A 22,247-nucleotide genomic window follows, 5' to 3' on the forward strand; every position below is an offset into this window, starting at 1 on the left:
AGTTAAAATTTAGGGTTTTTCGTCTGCTTTCAGTACATTTTTGTGTGCACTGGCTAACTTAGATAATGTTGGATCCACCCATTGAAATGTTATTCTACACAATGGCTGAAAATACTGTCACTTAAATTAAATTGTTTTTACTATTTTAAAGTGGCTTCAGTTTGAAAAAGATATCGTGGACCAAATGTTCTCCAAATAAATTCACTGTAAATAAGTAATTACCTTTAAAATCAACATGAGGTTTCTATTTACACAGATACTTCCTGAAAACAAGGCAGCAAGTTTTGCAGAACTTAAGTGTTATGTTTTTTGATACGTGAGAGTTTATCCAACAAAGTGGGAAGTTAAAAGGGACTAAGAAAGGCCAGTATCTCACCTAATTTGAAAGTATATTTCTAGATTAAGGATTTGGTTATTAAAATTTTATGGAGCCTTAAAAATAATTCCCTTATTTTACATTTGAAGAAAAGGATCAGTTATTAACTCAAAAATATATAATTAGACACAGAGAGATACTGGGGGGAAAAGAATCCAGATCATTTGAATCTGATTTAATGTTTATACTATACCCTATTGCCATTCAATTTATCTTAGCCAGAATGTTTATATCTCTCTAATATTTGCAGTGAATTGTTATTCTTACAGGATAGTTTATTAGGTAAAGATTCTTCAAATCACAGTAAATTGTTTATATAAGATAATCATCTTTCTAAGGCTTTGTGAAATTTGCTAGTGTCTATGCTTAGAATAATCTCCATTGCAAAACTGACCAAATAAGGATGTTTCAACATTATGTTTGAAGTACATATAAATAAATAAAACTCTATTAGCAGATATTCTCTTAACCCATTAATAGCCATCAGTTAGTAATGATACAGCTATAATACTGTATTTATTTGTATTATTAGATAGCAGACATGCATTATTTCTAATTTTCAAAACCCCAAAAGGAAGATATTATCCCTGTTATTTTATAAACAGACTTTTAAAGATTAAATAATTTGCTCAAGTTTACCTAGCTAGTAAGAGTTTTTCTCACTCCAGGTTTTCCAGACTCCAAAGTCTATTCTTTTTTACACCCCAAATGTCATTACCATAAAGCATTTATGACGGTTTTCAACTTACCAGAATATTTGAACACCCATAACACCCTGCATGCTGGCTGGGTCAGATAACTATTCGGTTATTTCAATTCCAGGAAGTTTGAACTATTGTAAATAATAATGACTTTTCTAGTATTTCTAGGATTCATCAAAATTCCAGCAACCACCCAAAAATTCAACTCTCTTTTTTCTTGGCTTTCCGTTCAAAAGTTAGTGCTTTAATAATTAGATTTTACATTATCTCTAGGTTTTCAGTGAAGCATAATGGATTTCAGAGAACATTGATGGCTACTAAAATTGGTCTTTATAAGTTACAATGGCAACCTTATCACACTTTTTTTTTTCAAATTTTGTACAGAATAAAACAATTCTGCTTCCTTATGTTATGTTTATTTCCCAGATTTCACCTAAATGTTCTTCCCCGGGGCCATTGCTATTGTGAAACTGTTTTAATGGCCTTCATGGGGCGGGGGGGGGGGGGGGGGGGGGGGGGGGGGGGGGGGGGGCGGGAGGTGAAAATGCTCTAATTGCCTTTGCTAAAAACAAGGGTTTCATATAAATTGAATTTTTCTTTTAGGATAATTGCCATTCACTTTTGTTTTCTATGCCACTGAGTGGGGTTTTGCAGTATCCTCTGTGGACAATTAAAGTGCTGAAGTAGGAGAAGCTAATAATTGCTTTGTGCAGTAATACTGACAACCTCTGCGTGTTTGTCCATCTGTGTTAACAGTACCGATCAGGATGGGATCCTCATAGAGGGGCAGATAATATTTCCACTAAATCTTCGGACAGTGATGTAAGTGATATATCCGCGGTTTCCAGGACTAGCAGTGCTTCTCGTTTCAGTAGCACAAGCTACATGTCCGTCCAATCAGAACGGCCAAGAGGAAACAAGAAAATCAGGTGAGTAAGGGGATTTTGGCAGGAAATTCTTTTCAACACATTTTAGGTCTTTGATTTTCTTTGGGTCAACATAAAATCATTTCCTTCGAAAGGTTAATACGTGTCATGAAGACAGGAAGAACTTCTGAACATACCGCTTTGTATTATATTTTGGTCTATATTCAGACTGCTGGCACAGAGAAGTTTTATAGAACATATAACATTTTTCTTCCTAGACTACTTGGTATGATATCATTAGTTCTTTTTTTCATGTTTGCTATTCAGAAAGTAATTCTGTTACTATTCTGTCTTTACTGAAATGAAAGTGATGGGTAAGTGAAGACTTGGATTTTTTAATGTTCCAAGGAATATGAAAAATGATATTTTGGAGGGCTTTTTACCTAGCTGAATATACTTCCATGATTCAGAATACATAAGAACATTACTTTTTTAGTAGGATGGTCTCCCATTCTCCTGACACCATTATGAGGGCATGGGAAATTCCTCAGCCTCTCAAGAAAATTTGTAAATGTAGCATATGTTACTATAATTCTCACTTATCACCTGACCTATAGATTTGATGGGCACCTAAGCTAATTTATTTCTTTACTCCCATTACATCAGAAAAAAAATCTATAATGGAGACCACCACCTTTTTCTGTGCAACTTTGTGACAGGAAAATATGCTATAAAAACAATTATGACTAAGTGTTGCTTACACAGTGCTTGCTTCTGGTATACACTGGAAAGAAAAGTATTCAATGTTTAAAAGATGTAGTTTTTATTTATGTTTTTAGTAGTTTTCATTACATTTCTGTTTAATTTCATGCGCATTTTTTTTCTTGACTTTTTCTTTCTTGTTTGTGTTTATTTGCATGCCTTCGATTTGTGTTGCTTTCAAAAGGCCAAAGGGAGTAGAAGAGGGAGGGCAAGAAGGGGATAAACACGAAGAGATAGCTCATGAGGAGGAAGAGGTAAAGCAAGAAAGACTTAATGAGAATGAGAAAGGGACAGAGATCACAAAAACAAGTAATAAGGAGAAAAACAGAGAATCAGGAGACGAGGAAAAAGCACAAGATATACCTGAGCAAGGGAAAGAAAAAGAACAGTGGAATAAAGAGGATTTGCAAAGACGATTTTCACAAGATGATGACAGGTAAAATTTGCTTATTTTTGTAGACACTTCCCATTAGTAATGTAGCCTTTTGTCCTAGTTCTAAAGACTATTTTGCCATTTACATTTGGTTTATTTTCTTGTGTTTTATCTATTTAGCTTCTAATACAACGAATTCATATATTGCAAATTATTATCAAATAGATTGACTAATGAAACAGCCTTTAATTTATATCCACTAACTCTGAGGGTCTGGTTTATTCAATTTTCTTTATGACCAGCTGAATCAAATGTAAATTTCCCTTAGTTCCTTTAGCGTTAATTGCTGCATATCTTCTCCATTTGTAGAGTCAAAATTTTTAAAATGAGATTCTGAAGGGCCTGAAAAAACTTAGCCTACTTCATAAAAAATATTATACACTGGAAACAAACTTTTAAAACGATTGGCAAATTTGCTAGTAGAACGTAAGCTTTATTTGGTCTCTGGCTCCCTTGCTTCTTCTTAGTTTTCTGGTGGGTTCTAGCTTAGTTTTGAACACTGAGGAAGATTGCGAATCAGGGGCAGTGCTCTTTGATACTCTGAAAAGAAAGGCTAGATGCCCCAGGGTTTATTAGAAAGCAAACACGTTGGGTTAAGTCCCTCTAAAAATTCAGGCAGCTAGAGAAACTGCCAGAGAAGGAACTTTGGACAGGAAAGAAAGGAGGAAACATAAGCAGCAAGGTATAAAAACAACTATGTTTTCATTTTCATAACACAGGCACCAAGTGAGTCTGAAACTATCTTCACAGTACTGTACTGAAAGTCAGCACAAATACACAGTAAACCTCCTTTTTCTGCCTGAGGAGATGAGGTTTCTGTAATTACATTTCTCAGAGACCAAGAATTGCAAATCATGTCCATCTTAGAGGAGTTTGGGTTTCTAGCTGTCAATCCAGAATTTTATTTGTTAGTACATGGTTGGCTTGATAAACACACCCTGTTATTAGTCAAACTTTGCATTATTATATTTAAACGCAATCTCATTTTGTACGTACTCATGATTAATAAGAAAGATAATTGGGGCAGTTTTTTACCCCATCAGTATACAATTCAGTGGTTTAGTCTATGGCACTTCACTTTTTGTCTCAGATTGGTATATTTAATTATATCTGTAATCTATGAAATTTCCTGTATAACAGATATTAAACATAAGAGGGATCCTAAGTTTGGCATGTTGTGATTTGAGTCAAAACTAGTAATTTCAAATCTACTTCATTACTTATCTAATTTTTGATAATTACACTGGTTTGTTAAGAAAGACTTGTTTGGGGGCGCCTGGGTGGCTCAGTCGGTTAAGCGTCCGACTTCAGCTCAGGTCATGATCTCACAGTTTGTGAGTTCGAGCCCCGCGTCGGGCTCTGTGCTGACAGCTCAGAGCCTGGAGCCTGCTTCACATTCTGTGTCTCCATCTCTCTCTCTGCCCCTTCCCTGCTCATGCTCTGTCTCTCTCTGTCTCAAAAATAAATAAACATTAAAAAAAAAAAAAAAAGACTTGTTTGGCATAGGATAATTTCATCATTAGTTCACAGAGAAAAGTTTCCCAAGGTTCCTTGGAAAATATAGACAGAGAGTTTCCTTTCCTCCAAAAGCAGAGCAAAATGTAGCTCTCTACTGTGTTTCTCTTTCTATGTACTGTGTAGAGGAGAACACACAAGCCCAAAAGTCTAACATGCCTGGCTTGGTGGGCAGGGGTTTGGAGAAGATTTTAACTTTAAATTCTCAATTTTTAATATTACTTTCTCCATCATTTTCTTTAGGGAAAGAGTACATTATTTTGCAGGAGAAAGGGAAAGATGGTATATTCCTAGCAATCTGAGTCGTCAAGGCACCGTACTCAGCTTAAGTGGCTATGTAAGACTTCTGAAACTATAAACTAAAGGGAGCCAGGCTACTGTCTCTAGGGAACATATATTCTATAAGGTGGCACAAAATGTCATCTGCAATTACTTGTAGGAAACATTTGGTGTCACTAATTATTACAATGTAAGATCTTGAATTCGCTTCCATTTCTTAGAATAAAATGAACAATGTTTATTGAGAGGAAATATGTCTGAGTACTCCCAGTAACATTTTGTTTTGGAAGTTGATGAACACAATCCTAGGTTGTTTAAAAAAAAACGTACGAGGGGCGCCTGGGTGGCTCAGTCGGTTAAGCGGCCGACTTCTGCTCAGGTCATGATCTCACAGTCCGTGAGTTCAAGCCCTGCGTCAGGCTCTGTGCTGACTGCTCGGAGCCTGGAGCCTGTTTCAGATTCTGTGTCTCCCTCTCTCTGACCCTCCCCCGCTCATGCTCTGTCTCTCTCTGTCTCAAAAATAAATAAACGTTAAAAAAAAAAAATTTAAAAAAAACCGTACGAGCTTACACAACATTATTGGAAATAATCTTATTCCATAATACACCACTGACATTTTATGCCTTTTAAACAGTAATGCAAGTTTTATACAGGAAAAAAATATGACTTCAGAGTTTAAGTATTTATAACATTGTTAGAACTTAATATTAACACAGCAACTGCAATGAAGCAAATCCATTATAGTTGCTCTTTTCATTACAGTAATTAGATATCATTGCATGATACAGAATTATGTTGTTTGTGGTCTAGTAGTCACATTAGAGGATGTCTTTTCTGAATATACAAGTAGGAAATGAATGGCAAAAAGTAAATTCAAAAAGGTTCATTAAATATTTAAATATAAAATTTTTCAAAGTTGGTTAATAAATATATTCATATTTAGATATTTATACTCATATATGTATGTAAGCCTGATTAAGCCCCTATATCATTAATGATTTTTTGGTAAACTCTAGAAAATACAAAATTATGTTAACCATTGAAAATATTTTTTCTCACTCTATATCCATGTGAGTATGTTCTAAATTTTATATCTCTATACATTTGCTGATTATATACCATATATATGTGGTACGCTGGCTCAGGAAAAAAAAAGAAGTTTTCAGAGGCAAGGGGAAATCATTTATTCAACCAAAACTTATTCAGAAAACATCTCAAGCACTGTACTAAAAACTGGGGATAGAAATGAAATTAAGCATTTCTAAATATCTAAGCCTGAGAGTGAATCATTTTCTTAGCCTTGTGTGAGTGGACATTTAAGGATAGCTCATATCCAAAAAAAAAATGCCATCAGTATACCTAAACAAATTCACAAGCATATTTGAGGAAGGAATTTGGCACAGAAAGGAGGATATCTTTAATAAATCTGCAATGGATGAGAAAAAATGAAATATGGCCTTTTGTAGCAACATGGATGGAACTGGAGAGTGTGATGCTAAGTGAAATAAGCCATACAGAGAAAGACAGATACCATATGGTTTCACTCTTATGTGGATCCTGAGAAACATAACAGAAACCCATGGGGGAGGGGAAGGAAAAAAAAAAAAAAAAAAAAAAAAAAAAGGTTAGAGTGGGAGAGAGCCAAAGCATTAGAGACTGTTAAAAACTGAGAACAAACTGAGGGTTGATGGGGGGTGGGAGGGAGGGCAGGGTGGGTGATGGGTATTGAGGAGGGCACCTTTTGGGATGAGCACTGGGTGTTGTATGGAAACCAATTTGACAGTAAATTTCATACATTAAAAATAAATAAATAAATAAATAAATAAATAAAATTAAAATTTTAAATCATAAAAAAAAAAAAAAAAAAAAAAAATAAATCTGCAATGGAAGATAGAAAAAACAAATACTGAAAAGTATGGTATTAGCAACACCAACAATATTCGTAACTTTACAATCAAATGAGACCCATCTATTCCTCCAGGTTTTGTTCTAAGGATACAAGCCAAAAGAAAAAATTCAAGAAAGTTGTTCCCTATAAATTTTTAGTTTTCTCAGGCATGTCTATAAAGGCTGGAGAATTATAATTTCTCTTTTTAAAGAGAATGTTTTGGGGGTAGGGTCATTTTTTAAAGGAAAAAGTTTGGCATCTATTCAAATATTCATGAAGAGCTGATTTTAAGTGACTTTAGCCATCTAAATTGTCTAGCTAAAAGTTCTTATAACTTTTAGAATGGCAAGCAGGATAAAATACTTGAATTCTCATCCTGACTCTGTCACATTAACCTACCTACTTGGTCTGGGCTTTTTTGCTTGTCAGTTAGAGGAATGGATGATTGACACGCCTTGCCATAGTTTACGTGAACATAGTGCACAGCCACCAGGAAAGTAAGCATCTTCTGTTAGATTGACGATTTGCCTTTATTATCTTGAGCTCAAGAGATCATTGGTTCTGTGACTAACCAACCACTAGTAGAACAAACAGCTCAACGTAAGTTTCCATCATTTGGCAGATGTTTCCAACATTTAGGTGATCAGTATTTAGTACTCCATTGATCAAGCTGACTTTTTCATTTTTCTAGAAGTATGTTTGAGTGCCAACTCATCCCATATGGCGTACTGATGGACTGTGCCATTCTGCTTATGTATTACTGATGTCCTGTGTTTTGTTTTGTTTCTTTCTCATTAAAGCTATCTATCTTCTAGTTAATACTACTGAAATCTTAAAAGCTCCAGTAACTTCTCTGTATATTGATTGTGCATGAAAAGGAAACTTTAAAATATGTAAATACCACTCTTAGAATTTTCATTCTGTACGTTGGGGTGGGGCCCAGGAATTTGCATTTTTAAAACAAATACCCCAGGTGGTTATGATGCTATCTATCCTTTCTTTTTGGTTGCTTTTATTTCCTAATGAATTTTAAGATCAGCTTGTCAGTTGGGGGGGGAGGAGCAGCTGAGATATTGACTAGGATTTGTTTAATTGGATTAATTTGGGGTCTATTGCCATTTTAAAATATTATCTTCCAATCTATGAGCATGAGATGTTCCATTTATTTATGTTTTCTTAACTTTCTTTCAATGATGTTTTATAGTTTTCAGTGTATACATCTTGCACTTCTTTTGTTAAATTTATTCTAAGCATTTTTTGGTGCTACTGTAAATGGAATTGTTTATTAATTTCCTTTTAGTACTGTTCATTGCTAATATATAGAAATTCAATTTATTTTTGTATATTGATCTTATATCCTACAGCCTTGCTGCATTTCAGTTATTAGCTCTAAAATATTTTTGGTAATTCCTTAGGATATTCTATATAAGAGATCGTGTCATCTGGGAATAAAGATAGTTTTACTTCTTACTTTCCAATCTAAATGTCTTTTATTTCTTTTTCTTGATTATTTGACCTGGCTAAGACCATCACTACAATGTTAAATAGAAGTGGCTCGTAGGGAGTTCTTAAATGATACTGCCAGGTAGAATTACTGGCGTTAGCTGTAAATTCATTTTTGAGGATATTTTCTCCAGGGCCACTCATCCATTTTAAAAATAGTCCATGGAAAACTTTCTTTTAAAATTCTATGAATATTTCTCCTAAACAATTGATATATCTGCTTTACAGAAAACAAAACAGTGCAGCCCATTGTATGTTCTCTTTACCTAGTCTATCAGGAAGTTCAAGTTCATAGCCAAAATCTAATTCCATTCAATTTCTTGAACTACATTATATTACACATAATAATTGACAACCTCACTTTTGCCTCCTTGTTGAGGCTTTGCTTTTCTACTTCTATTTTACTATAATTTTGAGTTCTGAAACTTTTTGTTGAAACTGCCTCAAGTTATATATGGTACTAAATCTTAACCGTTTTCATATTTTATTGTGTAGACTTTTAGAATTTGACCCCATTCCCATTCTCTTCTTCTTGAAATGTTTTTTTCTCTGAGTTTCTGTAATTGTACACTCCTTTAACTCTGCATTCATCTCTTTGGTCACCTTGGTGTTTTCTGTGAGCTTTCTGTATGCTTTTATGTTGATATTTTCCAGGATGTCATCCTGGGGGTCCCCCCCCCCTTTTTTACTCTACACAGTCTGTCTTGTCAGTGCACTTCAATTCCATGGCTTCAAGTAGCATCTATATGTTAATGACTTCCAAATCTGTACCTCCAGCCAAGATCTCTTTCTTATTCAACTGCCAGATCCATCCAGTCCTCTTCTGTCCATCTTCTTGTCTGTCCAGGAGACGTACCAAGCTCAACATGTGAAATTAAATTCATCACACCCCTCACCAAACAAGCAACCAAAGTGAATGACCTGCTTTTCCATTTGTACTCTTTCCCAGTTCTCGGTACCCATGTTCTCACATTTGCCCAAGTAGCAACCTGCACATCACTCTTTACTAGTCTTTCTCCATTGAACACAATTCCTGGCCTCCAGTCACCAAATCTTATTGATTCTGATGCTAACTCATTTCTGAAATATGTCAATTTCTTCCTAATCCTATTTCCGCTTCCATAAATTAATCTGTTATCTCTTATGAAGATTAGTTTAGTAGGAAATTTTTATCTTTTTGAGCTCATTATGATAATAGCATAAAAAATGAGTAGTCAATTTCTCTGAAGTAGTCCATTTGTGAATTATATACTTTAAAAAGATGAATTTTGGAATTATATCTTTAAAAATGCTCAAAAAAAATAGGACGCCTGGGTGGCTCAGTGGGTCAAGCATCTGATTCTTGAGCTCAGAGTCGTGAGCACAAGCCCCATGTTGAGCTCCACGCTGGATGTGAAACCTACTTTAAAAAAAAGAAAAAGAAAAACTCAAAAAATACAAGAGAAAAACCACAAACATTTAAAAATACTCAAAATTATCTGCAAAAAAATGAATCTGTATGTGGCTTCTTCAATAAATGAGTATAGTAGTGATAAATGCAGATGATACACTGTTTTGAGTCTAGTTTGTCAAGCATATTTTCTTCTATTCCATTTCTCCTTCAGAGCTACCTTTCCCTAAAATGTTTATCTCTGTTTTTAAAAAATTCTTGCATACATTTTTCACATCACCACGGTTCTTTTATTTTTTTAAGTTTATTTATTTTTGAGAGAGAGAAAGAGAGAACACAGTAGAGGAGGGGCAGAGAGAGAGGGAGACAGAATCTGAAGCAGGCTCCAGGCTATGAGCTGTCAGCACAGGGTCCAACGGGGGGCTCAAACTCTCCTGCAGTGAGATCATGACCTGAGCCGAAGTCAGACACTCAACCGACTGAGCCATCCAAGCGCCCCCACATCACCAGGGTTCTTAAGATGAATAAAACACAGACGTTATTCTCAGGAAAAGGTAATGATTTTCTGTTCTCTTTTTTTATAGCCCCAAATTTCTCCTTTGCATGTAAATATAAGTGTTGGCCTGAAACTGTGAACTCTATATATATCAAAGACTCTGTTAATCAGTAAATGAGCTATTCTCTTGAGTTAACTGATTGTCCGTCGTATTATTTTCCATTTGTGGTAAATCTTGGGTGTGTTTATGACTTCACAGTCTCCATAGTAGATTTGAGATTTGATCACATATATGGTCTGAAGGGAAGGAGCTTTTGAAGATAAAGTACTGAAAATGCACAGATTAACTAGAGTGGGACCCTGAAGATGCAGGAGGGGTTTGGGTCAGAAGCATAGATGGATTGGCTCAAACCAGAAAAAAGACAGATAGGAAAATAGGTAAGTTTTTAGATTGGGAGTGGGAAGTGGTCATCACTACCTGATGGTCATAATTTTCTCAAACACATAAGAGGCAGAATATAAAAGTTTGGAGGCTGAATTGGAGATTGGATTTGAAGATTTGGAAGAACTGCTGAAGAAAATAGGGAAAGTAGCAGACAGAGGACAAAGTAAAGGGTTGATGAATAGTTCCATAGATCCAACTGAGGGACAAGTCCAAGAGACACCAGCAAGGAGAGTAGTGTGTTCTTTTCTAGCAGAACTGAGCTGATCCAATTGTAGGTACAGAAGTCAGATTGTAGCATTTGTGGAGAATGGGAATTTTGATGGACAGGGCTATTGGAAAAACAGCAATGGAAAGAAATTAAGGTTGTTTATGTAAATGTCAATGCTAGACAAGAAGGAAGAAAAGTCAAGACAGGAACTGATAGACTAGGAGAGTGTAGAGAAATTAAAAAGTTGGAAAACTATACCATTTAGTACAAAAGCAAATTTAGGGAACCGGATGAGTGAGAGGTTTAGAGTATGACACTGAAACTCAAGATTGTGTGGTGAAGCTATTTCATTAGTTAGCAAATTCTAAGACATAGCCATTGGAGCAAGTAGAACAGAGTGATGAAAAGAGTAAAAGGTGAAGGTAAATAGAGATATATAAGTTTTGGAATTATGAAACAGTTGGCTAGACCTTCTTAATGAATATGTAAGTCTGATAGAATTATGGTAGAATTGAGAATTGAAAAGAAGACCTAGCTAGCTCCTAAAGACTTGAGTGAATGAGTCAATAGCCATGAGGTCACTAGATGATATAAAGAAAGGGGCAGAAAAGGAGAAGCGTATGTTGGCATAGCCAGAAGTCATAAGCTGCAAAAAGATAAGTAAAGCTTTTAAGTCAAAGTAGAAGAGAAATGTTCCCAAAAAAGTAATCAGTAGTTAGAAATATTACAACCTATGAGGTGCCTGGGTGGCTCAGTCGGTTAAGCGTCCGACTTCGGCTCAGGTCATGATCTCGCGGTCCGTGAGTTCGAGCCTCGCATCGGGCTCTGTGCTGACAGCTCAGAGCCTGGAGCCTGTTTCAGACTCTGTGTCTCCCTCTGTCTCCGACCCTCCCCCGTTCATGCTCTGGCTCTCTCTGTCTCAAAAATAAATAAACATTGAAAAAAAATTAAAAAAAAAAAAAGAAATATTACAACCTATGAAAAAGGATACGTAATTGTCATTAGAGAGGACTTCAGGGGAAGCAGTACGTCCAAGGCAGTACCAGGTTTTAGTTAAGACAAGATATAGATTGTTTTGGTGATGAGAGTAAAAGGGTTTAGAATGAGTAATAAGAGTATAGCTTTTTCATGGAGCCACCCGGCTTTTGCTCTGCTATTGGGGCCACCACATTTTCAGGGTATTCCTTTCAGCTAACACATAGTATTTATCCTTCAGTACCGCATCTCTGTTCTTCGATATGATATCGGAGCTCAGCATTGATTAACCTTTACTCCCACATCCTACATAAATTTTAAGAGTCTTATAAAATTTAATTGACTTTGTAATGTAATCATTATTAGAAATTTTGTTAGTTTGTATTTCTGTGGTAACTGGTTTACTTTATCCTGTTGTCACCAGAAAATTTTATTCAGAGAGACCCACACAGATTCATTTTTACAAATTTCACGTTGGTTAGAATAGCAATTTAAGGTTATATACATTTAAAATGTCTATTAGCCTTCATTTATATATGGAACTTTTGTTTTCTGGCATTTCCACCATTGATTATAGGTAAATAATGTTTCTATAGACTTGTCTGCTATAATGGATAAAATTAATTTTTATGCTCTTTTTAAACATTTATTTCAAACATTTTCTCCACATGCTGCATGTTAGAGAGTAAAATAAATTTAGTATGAAAGTAGAGAAATAATTACATGGGAATGACTCTCTCCATACAAAATAATAGCAGAAAAAACTGCCACATTAGTTCCCATCATATTTAATATTTGTTTTTACAAGCCCGTAAGGACAATTAATCTACAGCTGTTATTCTTTTCTTTTTAAGTTTATTTATTTATTTTGAGAGAGAGAAAGCGTGAGTGGGGAAGAGGCGGAGAGAGAGAGGGAGAGAGAATCCCAAGCAGGCTCCACACTCAGCACATAGTCCAATCCAGGGCTCGATCTCATGACTGACTGTGAGATCATGACCCAAGCCGAAATCAAGAGTCAGACACTTAACTGACTCAGACGCCCAGGTGCCCCTACAGCTGTTATTCTGCATTAAATGTGATATTCAAAGCTAGTGACTCCGAATAGAACTCTAGGTATCCCTCAGGATGAACAAATTTAACATGTAAAAGTTTAACTTTTTTATATTAAATATAACTTGTTTTCAGATTGGTTTCCATACAACACCCAGTGCTCATCCCAACAGGTGCCCTCCTCAATGCCCATCACCCACTTTCCCCTCCCTCCAACCCCCCATCAACCCTCAGTTTGTTTTCAGTATCTAAGGGTCTCTTATGGTTTGCCTCCCTCCCCCTCTGTAACTCTTTTTTCCCCCTTCCCCTCCCCCATGGTCTTCTGTTCAGTTTCTCAGGATCCACATATGAGTGAAAACATATGGTATCTGTCCTTCTCTGCCTGACTCATTTCACTTAGCATAATACCCTCCAGTTCCATCCGCATTGCTACAAATGGCCATATTTCATTCTTTCTCATTGCCAAGTAGTATTCCATTGTATGTATAAACCACGTCTTCTTTATCCATTCATCAGGTGGTAGACATTTAGGCTCTTTCCATAATTTGGCTATTGTTGAAAGTGCTGCTATAAACATTGGGGTACAAGTGCCCCTATGCATCAACACTCATATTTCTTGGGTAAATTCCTAGCAGTGCTATTGCTGGGTCACAGGGAAGATCTATTTTTAATTTTTTGAGGAACATCCATGCTGTTTTCCAGAGCAGCTGCACCAGTTTGCATTCCCACCAACAGTGCAAGAGGTTCCCGTTTCTCCACATCCTTGCCAGCATCTATAGTCTCCTGATTTGTTCATTTTAGCCACTCTGACCGGCATGAGGTGGTATCTGAGTGTGGTTTTGATTTGTATTTCCCTGATGAGCGATGTTGAGCATCTTTTCATGTGTCTGTTGGCCATCTGGATGTCTTCTTTGGAAAAGTGTCTATTCATGTCTTCTGCCCATTTCTTCACTGGATTATTTGTTTTTTGGGTGTGGAGTTTGGTGAGTTCTTTATAGATTTTGGATACTAGCCCTTTATCTGATATGTCATTTGCAAATATCTTTTCCCATTCCATCGGTTGCCTTTTAGTTTTGTTGATTGTTTCCTTTGCAGTGCAGAGGCTTTTTATCTTCATGAGGTCCCAATAGTTCATTTTTGCTTTTAATTCCCTTGCCTTTGGAGATGTGTCAAGTAAGAAATTGCTGCGGCTGAGGTCAGAGAGGTGTTTTCCTGCTTTCTCCTCTAGGGTTTTGATGCTTTCCTATCTCACATTCAGGCCCTTCATCCATTTGAGTTTATTTTTGTGAATGGTGTAAGAAAGTGGTCTAGTTTCATTCTTCTGCATGTTGCTGTCCAGTTCTCCCAGCACCATTTGTTAAAGAGACTCTCTTTTTTTCCATTGGATGCTCTTTCCTGCTTTGTCAAAGATTAGTTGGCCATACATTTGTGGGTTTGATTCTGGGGTCTCTCTTCTATTCCATTGGTCTATGTGTCCGTTTTTGTTCCAATACCACACTGTCTTGATGATTACAGCTTTTCAGTCTTCCTATTTTAGCCTTATTTTGACTTCAGCCTTTCACACTTATGGATCTTTCTCCTTACAGGCTCTTGCATTTATACTTCTGTGTATATACGCTCATGTTGATTCTTGTGCCTGAGTTATGGCTTCTTCTTTTCTGTTTATGAGTAGAGTACTTACCCATCCTTCAATACCCAACTCAAATATAAATTCATCTAAGAAACACCGTCTCTTCTCTTCCTTCACAATTTATCTACTATTTTTTTTTTTTACAAGAACAGTTTCTCTTGTGGTATTCATTTTCCTCTTCTGAATGTAGTTAATTTTGCGTCCATTTAATCTACTATAATTGACCATTGGTTAGTTAGCCTTTTGAGGTAGGTTATCCATCATTTTTATCTTTTTATTGTCTTACCTCCCAGTATCTACAATAACCCACACAAAGTAGACACACAATAAAACTTAGTGTAGGAATATATGAAGAAGTAAGATTGTAATAAAGCAGTGAAAATTTAGTGGTATGAAGGGCTTCCAACATGGTGCTTCTGACCTAGTGCAATACTCAACATGTTAATCTTAGTCTTCTTTGACAGAAGTTTTTATTTTTTATTTTTTTAATTTTTTTTAATGGTTTTATTTATTTTTGCGACAGAGAGAGACAGAACATGAGCAGGGGAGGGCCAGAGAGAGAGGGAGACACAGAATCGGAAGCAGGCTCCAGGCTCTGAGCTGTCAGCACAGAGCCCAACGCGGGGCTCGAACCCACAGACCGTGAGATCATGACCTGAGCCGAAGTCGGACGCTCAACCAACGAGCCACCCAGGCGCCCCTGACAAAAGTTTTTAAATAGTCCAGGAGGTCATTTGTTCCCCAGTGGAAATAAACCTCAATTCAGTGGAATTTATTATATTCCATTTCGGACAGATATAGTTGGTGGTGGGTTGGTTTGATGATTTGAATATGATGAATAGTTATTTCTCTCATCTTTGCAGCTTTCAAGAGGATTTTAGAATTCATTTCAAACTATTCTTTTGGGTACATTAGATGGATGTTAGTTTGTCTGATCTTTAAATACTACCTTAGGGAACCCTTTTGTTATGTTTCCTTGTATGTTTTTCTCCCACCCTTGTCAGACTTCATATAGGATTTTTACGTATCAAATAGCGATTATCATTAGGATGACAAAAATAAGGAAACTTGTAAATTAGTCGTCCGAGTCTTCCTATCAAGATATTTTAAATAGACAGGACAATTTTGAAAAGATACATAAGACTTAATATTGAAGTTGTCTGGAGAGTACTGCGTATTTTCAAAAAAAAAAAATCTGTGAATTCACCAACTTACTTTACTATTTCTGTTTATCATGGAGTATGAATTACTGCTTTGCACGGTGCACCTGTCCTATGCAGAGATATAGTTGTCAGTTTGACACACAGGGGATTCAGCTGGCTTGCTTTGCAGAGTTTGTGAATAAGAACGTGATGCCATGATACAGTGACTCTTAGTAAGCATCATCATCATTTATCATCATCCAAAGTTTATTTTTAGTATTATAATAAATTACACACAAATCCTCAGAAAATATACATGAAAGATTAATATATAGCATAATGTTAAAACTTAGCTCTGGGGGCGCCTGGGTGGCTTGGTCGGTTAAGCGTCCGACTTCAGCTCAGGTCACGATCTCACGGTCCGTGAGTTCGAGCCCCGCGTCGGGCTCTGGGCTGATGGCTCGGAGCCTGCAGCCTGTTTTGGATTCTGTGTCTCCCTCTCTCTCTGCCCCTCCCCTCTTCATGCTCTGTCTCTCTCTGTCTCAAAAATAAAGAAATGTTAAAAAAAAAAAAAAAACTTAGTTCTGCATTCAGACAGAACTGGATTGAATCCTGGTTCTGTCAATGCCTAACAGTGTAAATGCAGGCAAATAAAAACCACACTTTTCACCATTATTTTGGAGATAATAATAGTAACTTTCCCACAGGGCTGTCATGAAAGTTCAATGAGAGTATATCCTTACAGCTTTTAACCGAATTCCTCGCATTCCTGGCACATGATAAGCATTTGATAAATGGTAGAGATTACGAAAGAAAGAAAAAGAAAGGAGAGGAAAAATAAATGTAAAAATTCTCACTCTTTTTGGCTTTTTTGAACTGCATATTTCATAGAAACTTTCCTATAACACTTTGACAGATAATTCAGGATTAGGTATATCCATCTTATATTTTGTACAAGAGAAAATAATTTCCAAAATACCAAAAAGATTTCATGATGAGATAACTTCACAAAGTAATATGGTAGAGATTCCTGAAAACGTTTGTAAGGTTTGTTTCATAGTTTGCTATGGTTGACCTTTAACGATATTGGAGTTTAAGTGCTTTTATTCCTTAAATTGCCATTATTCAAGTATTATTGAGCATTTTCATATGCCAGATCCTCTGCTAAAATGGGGGAAATACTGGTTGACAAGACCTAGTTCTTTTCCTCAAAGAGCTTAAAGTCTAGAGGGGAGATCGAGAAGTAAATAAATGATTATAATAAGTAAAGTTATGAAAAATAACTTTAATATCTGATTTGATAATACTTCCCCTCTTAGCACATCATTTTAATAACCCACTTAATTATTTCATTTAAAGCTCCCTACCAACTTTGAAATATGGAAAATTGAAGTTACAAAAGGTTATCTAAACTGCCCAATATTAAAATAATTTAAACGTCACAGTAGTGACAGAAATTATATCTTTTGACTCAAAGTCTAATGTTCCTCCTACTTCACCATGGAAGGCTTTTCAAACAAATAAATTGAAGCAAGAAGAAGAGACAGGTGACTTTCAGCATTGTACAGATAGGAAAACGTCTACAGAAAAAAAATCCATTATTTCTTATAAGCCTCTAACCATTTAAAAAGTCTTTCTGAATTAATAGCCTAAGAACATATTTGAGAAACTTTGTTAAGCAGTTGTTCCTGATGCGCCTGGGTGGCTCAATTTGTTAAGCATCCGACTCTTGATTTCCGCTCAGGTCATGATCTCATGGTTTGTGAGATCGAGCCCTGTGTTGGGCTCCGCACTAACAGCATGGAGCCTGCTTGGGATTTTCTTCCTTTCTCTCTGCCAATCTCCCCACTCACATGCACTTTCTCTCTCTCAAAATAAATAAATAAACATTAAAAAAAAACCAAAAAACAGTTGTTCTTAGCTCTAATGCAAACCTAAAATCTAAAAACTACAGTAATTAAAACATTCATATTATTTTGCACTTGGGACTCCTAGGTTCTCCTAATAGTTATTTTTTAAATCTTCCTGCCATGTAAATCTGAAAGGGTCTGTACTTAAAATCAGTTAGCAAGGCAAGATTATGAAGTGTGAATACCTAGAAACATAAAATTGAATCTTTTCAATCATTGCTTTCCAAGTATATTTCCAGAAAATTAACCCCATGAGCTAATGCTTAAAAAATAAATGGTTTTAAGGTCAACAAAGTTGGTAAACCTGTATACATACTATCCTTCTCTTCAAGATTCATAGTCTGTATCAGCTTCTGAGAAGTTCTGTAATAAAGTTGTGTTTAAGCCAACATTTCCTAAACCTTATGATGGATTATTTTAATGTAATACTTTCAAATTTTATTCTGGGAAATATGCTTTAAATTCAATGGCATGCATTCATTTTTCATTCCTAACTTTGGCTTGTATTCTCTCAGTGAAATAAATATTTTTATTCTTGCTGAGCTTAAGCATAGAATTAAGGTACAAAATTTGGAATGTCCCAGAAGAGATCCTTGGAACTGAGAAAACTTACTAATAGGGATTGATTTTGTCCCTAAAGATGCAGACAGGTGGGACTAGGAAAAGAATTGTAAAATCAACTAGGAACACACAAATCTGACAAAGAGGAAAAGTGTTGTCCAAGGAATCTAAGACTTATCTCTTAAGTAATGACACTAATAGAGGGGATGCATAAAAATAGCTTAAAGAATTCAACAAATGTCATGAGCATTTATAATTTTTGCTGGCCTTTCATGTACATTTTAAAATTTAATGCACCCTGTCTCTTGTTTAGGAAATCACTTCAAACAAAGCAATTCAGTCTTACTATCAAGATGGAGTTGATAGATGGCCCATTTCTACCTTTCTTTCCTTTTCTATCTCCTTGGACTGTTAGTTGCTGACATCAAAGGCTAGTACATACAGCTGTGGAGCGCCATTGATGTCATGTCTACATGTATATACATATGTATATACGTGTGTGTGTGTGTGTGTGCCACACGCTAGCACATGCTTAGTGGAACTCTCACTTTCCCAATGTCATTCTTTGTGAAGCATTCCATCTTGCTCTGGACTGAAGGCTTGCTTATTTCTAATTTTCTAGACTTAGAGTTGGCCTTACATTGTTATTTAGTGTAGTCTGTGACTCCCATGGCTAATATTCTAACACACCATTAAACTTTACTATTTCTACTAATTGTTAGAATACACCCTCTTCGTTAAAAGAATTAATTACACATATTATATAGGAGACACAAGAAAATTCTCTTATGTTTAAGGATATATATTCATCAAGGTCTGTCAATATAACAAGTGAATATTATAAGGGAGATATTTATAGACTCACTTTAAATTCAATATGTAACTACTTCATTGTCCAATTATACTTTCAAAGTCTTCACCACTTTATTGTTATCATTCTTTTAATAAATAGCACTGTTATTCCATATATTTACAGAATACTGGTTAAAAACAAATTTTACATGACACATACAAATATGTATTTACATATTAATGTGCAATGTGGTATATCCATACATCATATGTATGTTATATATATATATCTGTGCGTACATGTGTGCATGTGCATATCCTGAGGTATTGATAGTATACTTGAGAGACTGATAGAGCAGATCTGATTAGTTACATTTTGAGGTGAGGATTCTGCCGGTTTAGGATTCTTATGCTGCTCTAATGAAATAAATGTAGAATTTAGGTTTGACCTGTACAAAATAAGAAGAATCTGTGATTTAGGCATACTTCTCACAGAGCACAATCATATTTAGGAGATACTAAAATCTTAGCTTCATGGGAGCAGAGTTTTCATCTGTCTTAGCACTGCCTTCAACACTGCCTAGCTTAGTGCAGGTCTTCAACAAATATTTGTTGAAGAATAAATAGATGGATCAATGCCTACCTACCTATTTCAGTAATTTTTTAAAATGTGGCTTTTCATTAAATCCATTGAACTTAGATAATGAATGGAAAAGATAATTCTAAAGTATAAAGACTTTTAAATACCAAATAATTAGTTGGGGCGCCTGGGTGGCTCAGTCGGTTGGGCATCCGACTTCGGCTCAGGTCATGATCTCACAGTCCATGAGTTCGAGCCCCATGTGGGGCTCTGTGCTGAGAGCTCAGAGCCTAGAGCCTGCTTCAGAGTCTGTGTCTCCCTCTCTCTGACCCTCCCCCGTTCATGTTCTCTCTCTCTCTCTCTCTCAAAAATAAATAAACATTTAAAAAAATTTAAATACCAAATAATTAGATTAAATTGAATGCCTTTTCCCACTAATCCTTGAAGTGCTATGAAATATTTAATCACCAGATTACCTCTTCTTGATTATCATTTTTCTTATTAGTGACTCATTCTTAAAATTTTAATGTAGTGCTTCTCTCTTTTTTCTCCCAAGTTTTTATTGAAATTCCAGTTAGTTATCATACAGTGTAATATTAGTTTCATGTGTAGGATTTAATGATTCATCACTTCCATACAACACCCATCACAATTGCCCTCCTAAATCCTCATCACCCATTAGCCCTTCCTCACACCCACCTCCCCTCAGCAACCCTCATTTTGTCCTCTTTGGTTAAGAGTCTGCTTTATGGTTTGCCTCTCTCTTTTTCCCCCCTATGTTCATCTGTTTTGTTTCTTAAGTTCCACATATGATTGGAATCATATGGTATTTGTTTTTCTCTAACTTATTTCACTTAGTATAACGCTCTCTAGCTCCATCCACGTCATTGCAAATGACAAGATTTCATTCTTATTTATGGCTGAGTAATATTCCATTATATATATGAACTATTTCTTCTTTATCCATTCATTAGTTGATGGTCATTTGGGCTCTTTCCATATTTTGGCCATTGTTGATAGTGCTGCTATAAACATTGAGGTTCACGTATCCCTTCAAATCAGCATTTTTGTATCCTTTGAGTAATACCTAGTAATTGTAGTACTTCTCTTTTATAGTTCTATTACATGCAGAAAGCCATAGACCATTACTGGAAGGGACTTCAGTTCTCTGTTTCTCTGAACTAAAGTAAGACTACTGTATCAGTGGTTCCCAAACCAAGCTCATAAGCAAATTGCCAGGGGAGTTTTTTAAAAACATCAGTTCTCTGACCTTGACATGAAAATCGTGGGTTTCAGTATATCTAGATGTGATGATCAGTAACCCTATACAATATCACTGATAGTTGATTGTTCAATCTGCATGAAGAATTCAGACGTTTTTACCTTATGAGGTAATCCATTATATTTTTGGACACTTGTAACTATTAGACTTTTTTAAATTGAGCCAAACACCTGCCTATAACTTTAAAAAAAAGTGTTCACTGTCTTAACCTGAGAGCGATTATAAAGGTGTTTGCTTTGTAATTGTCCTTTAATTGAACATCTGTCTATACACTCCTTTGTATTTGTAGTATATTTCAGAAGTTCAAGAACACAAAAACTGAATTGGAAGGGAGAGTTGTATCGGGGACTATTACCTCAGAATTGAACCAAGTTATATTTGACCCACAGGGTGTGTGTGTGTGTGTGTGTGTGTGTGTGTGTGTGTGCGTGCGCACGCGCACACACATATGCACACCATGTGTGTGTGTAAAATATACTTTTAATTATTTTATTTTAATGTAATTAATTTGTTTTAATTAATTATATAATAATTATTTACCTTTAAGACAAAAAAACAACACATATACCTAAGAAGAATTCTATCTTTAAATAGTATTTATTCAAATTAAAGGTTTGTCATGTTCCGCCAATCTCTACTACATTTATATCTGCATTTCACTTGCTATGTACAGATTGTTTTACCCTTTGAAGTCATTCCACAATTGGCTAGTACATCAATATAGCATGGATCCTGTATTGAAGGATGCAAATAGCTTCAAAATCATGAAAGTTTACCTCTTTAGCACAATTTGAAAACATTTTGTTTGTAGCAATGATACGGAATAAAACAGAGAAAAGGAAGGTGAAAAGTGAAGAAAAGAACAGGAAGGTATTGAAGGAATTAGTTAATATATTTTCTTGGGGCGCCTGGGTGGCTCAGTCAGTTAAGCATCTGACTTCGGCTCAGGTCAGGATCTCACAGTTCATGGGTTCGAGCCCCATGTCAGGTTTTGTGCTGACAGCTCAGAGCCTGGACTCTGCTTCAGATTCTGTGTCTCTTTCCCTCTCAGCTCCTCCCCTACTCAAGCTCTGTGTCTCTCTGTCTCTCAAAAATAAATAAACGTTAAAAATTTTTTTAATACATATTTTCTTTAAGAGATCTATAAGTTGTGCTATAAAACATGTTTATTAGTCTTTTAGATAAAATCAAATCTAGTCAGTAGTATTTAAGCCCCTCAGAAATTTGCTCATAATTCTTAATAGCTAATATTTCTGTTAGCCAAAGTAAGACTCTTCTAGAACCTCATCACTTATTTTGAAATATCTTACAATTTCATTTTTCTGAATTGATGGATTAGGTATCCATGCCCTAATCATCAACAGAGTTCCTGTGGAGAATGATAGACTAAAAATTCAGTATTCTTGCAGTGCTTTTATTCAACTTTTTTCTCTGTTTAAAATTCTCATTTACATAAGTTATAA

At 35.7% G+C, this 22,247-nt stretch overlaps 1 protein-coding gene across 4 annotated transcripts in view; it reads left to right on the forward strand.

Moving 5' to 3' along the window:
• The window catches only part of RIMS2 (regulating synaptic membrane exocytosis 2), a 601,992-nt gene that overhangs the window by 469,465 nt on the left and 110,280 nt on the right, over window positions 1–22,247 (forward strand). For 3 of the 4 annotated variants that reach the window (XM_042972687.1, XM_042972686.1, XM_042972683.1), the window contains one exon: window positions 1,834–2,006. In XM_042972687.1, coding sequence (XP_042828621.1) covers window positions 1,834–2,006 — 173 coding nt within the window. Of the gene's footprint in view, window positions 1–1,833; window positions 2,007–2,889; window positions 3,142–22,247 lie in introns of all 4 variants that reach the window. The other variant, XM_015534713.2, reaches the window with a different exon arrangement.

This window comes from Panthera tigris, chromosome F2 (assembly GCF_018350195.1).
Source record: "Panthera tigris isolate Pti1 chromosome F2, P.tigris_Pti1_mat1.1, whole genome shotgun sequence".
Lineage (NCBI taxonomy): Eukaryota > Metazoa > Chordata > Mammalia > Carnivora > Felidae > Panthera > Panthera tigris.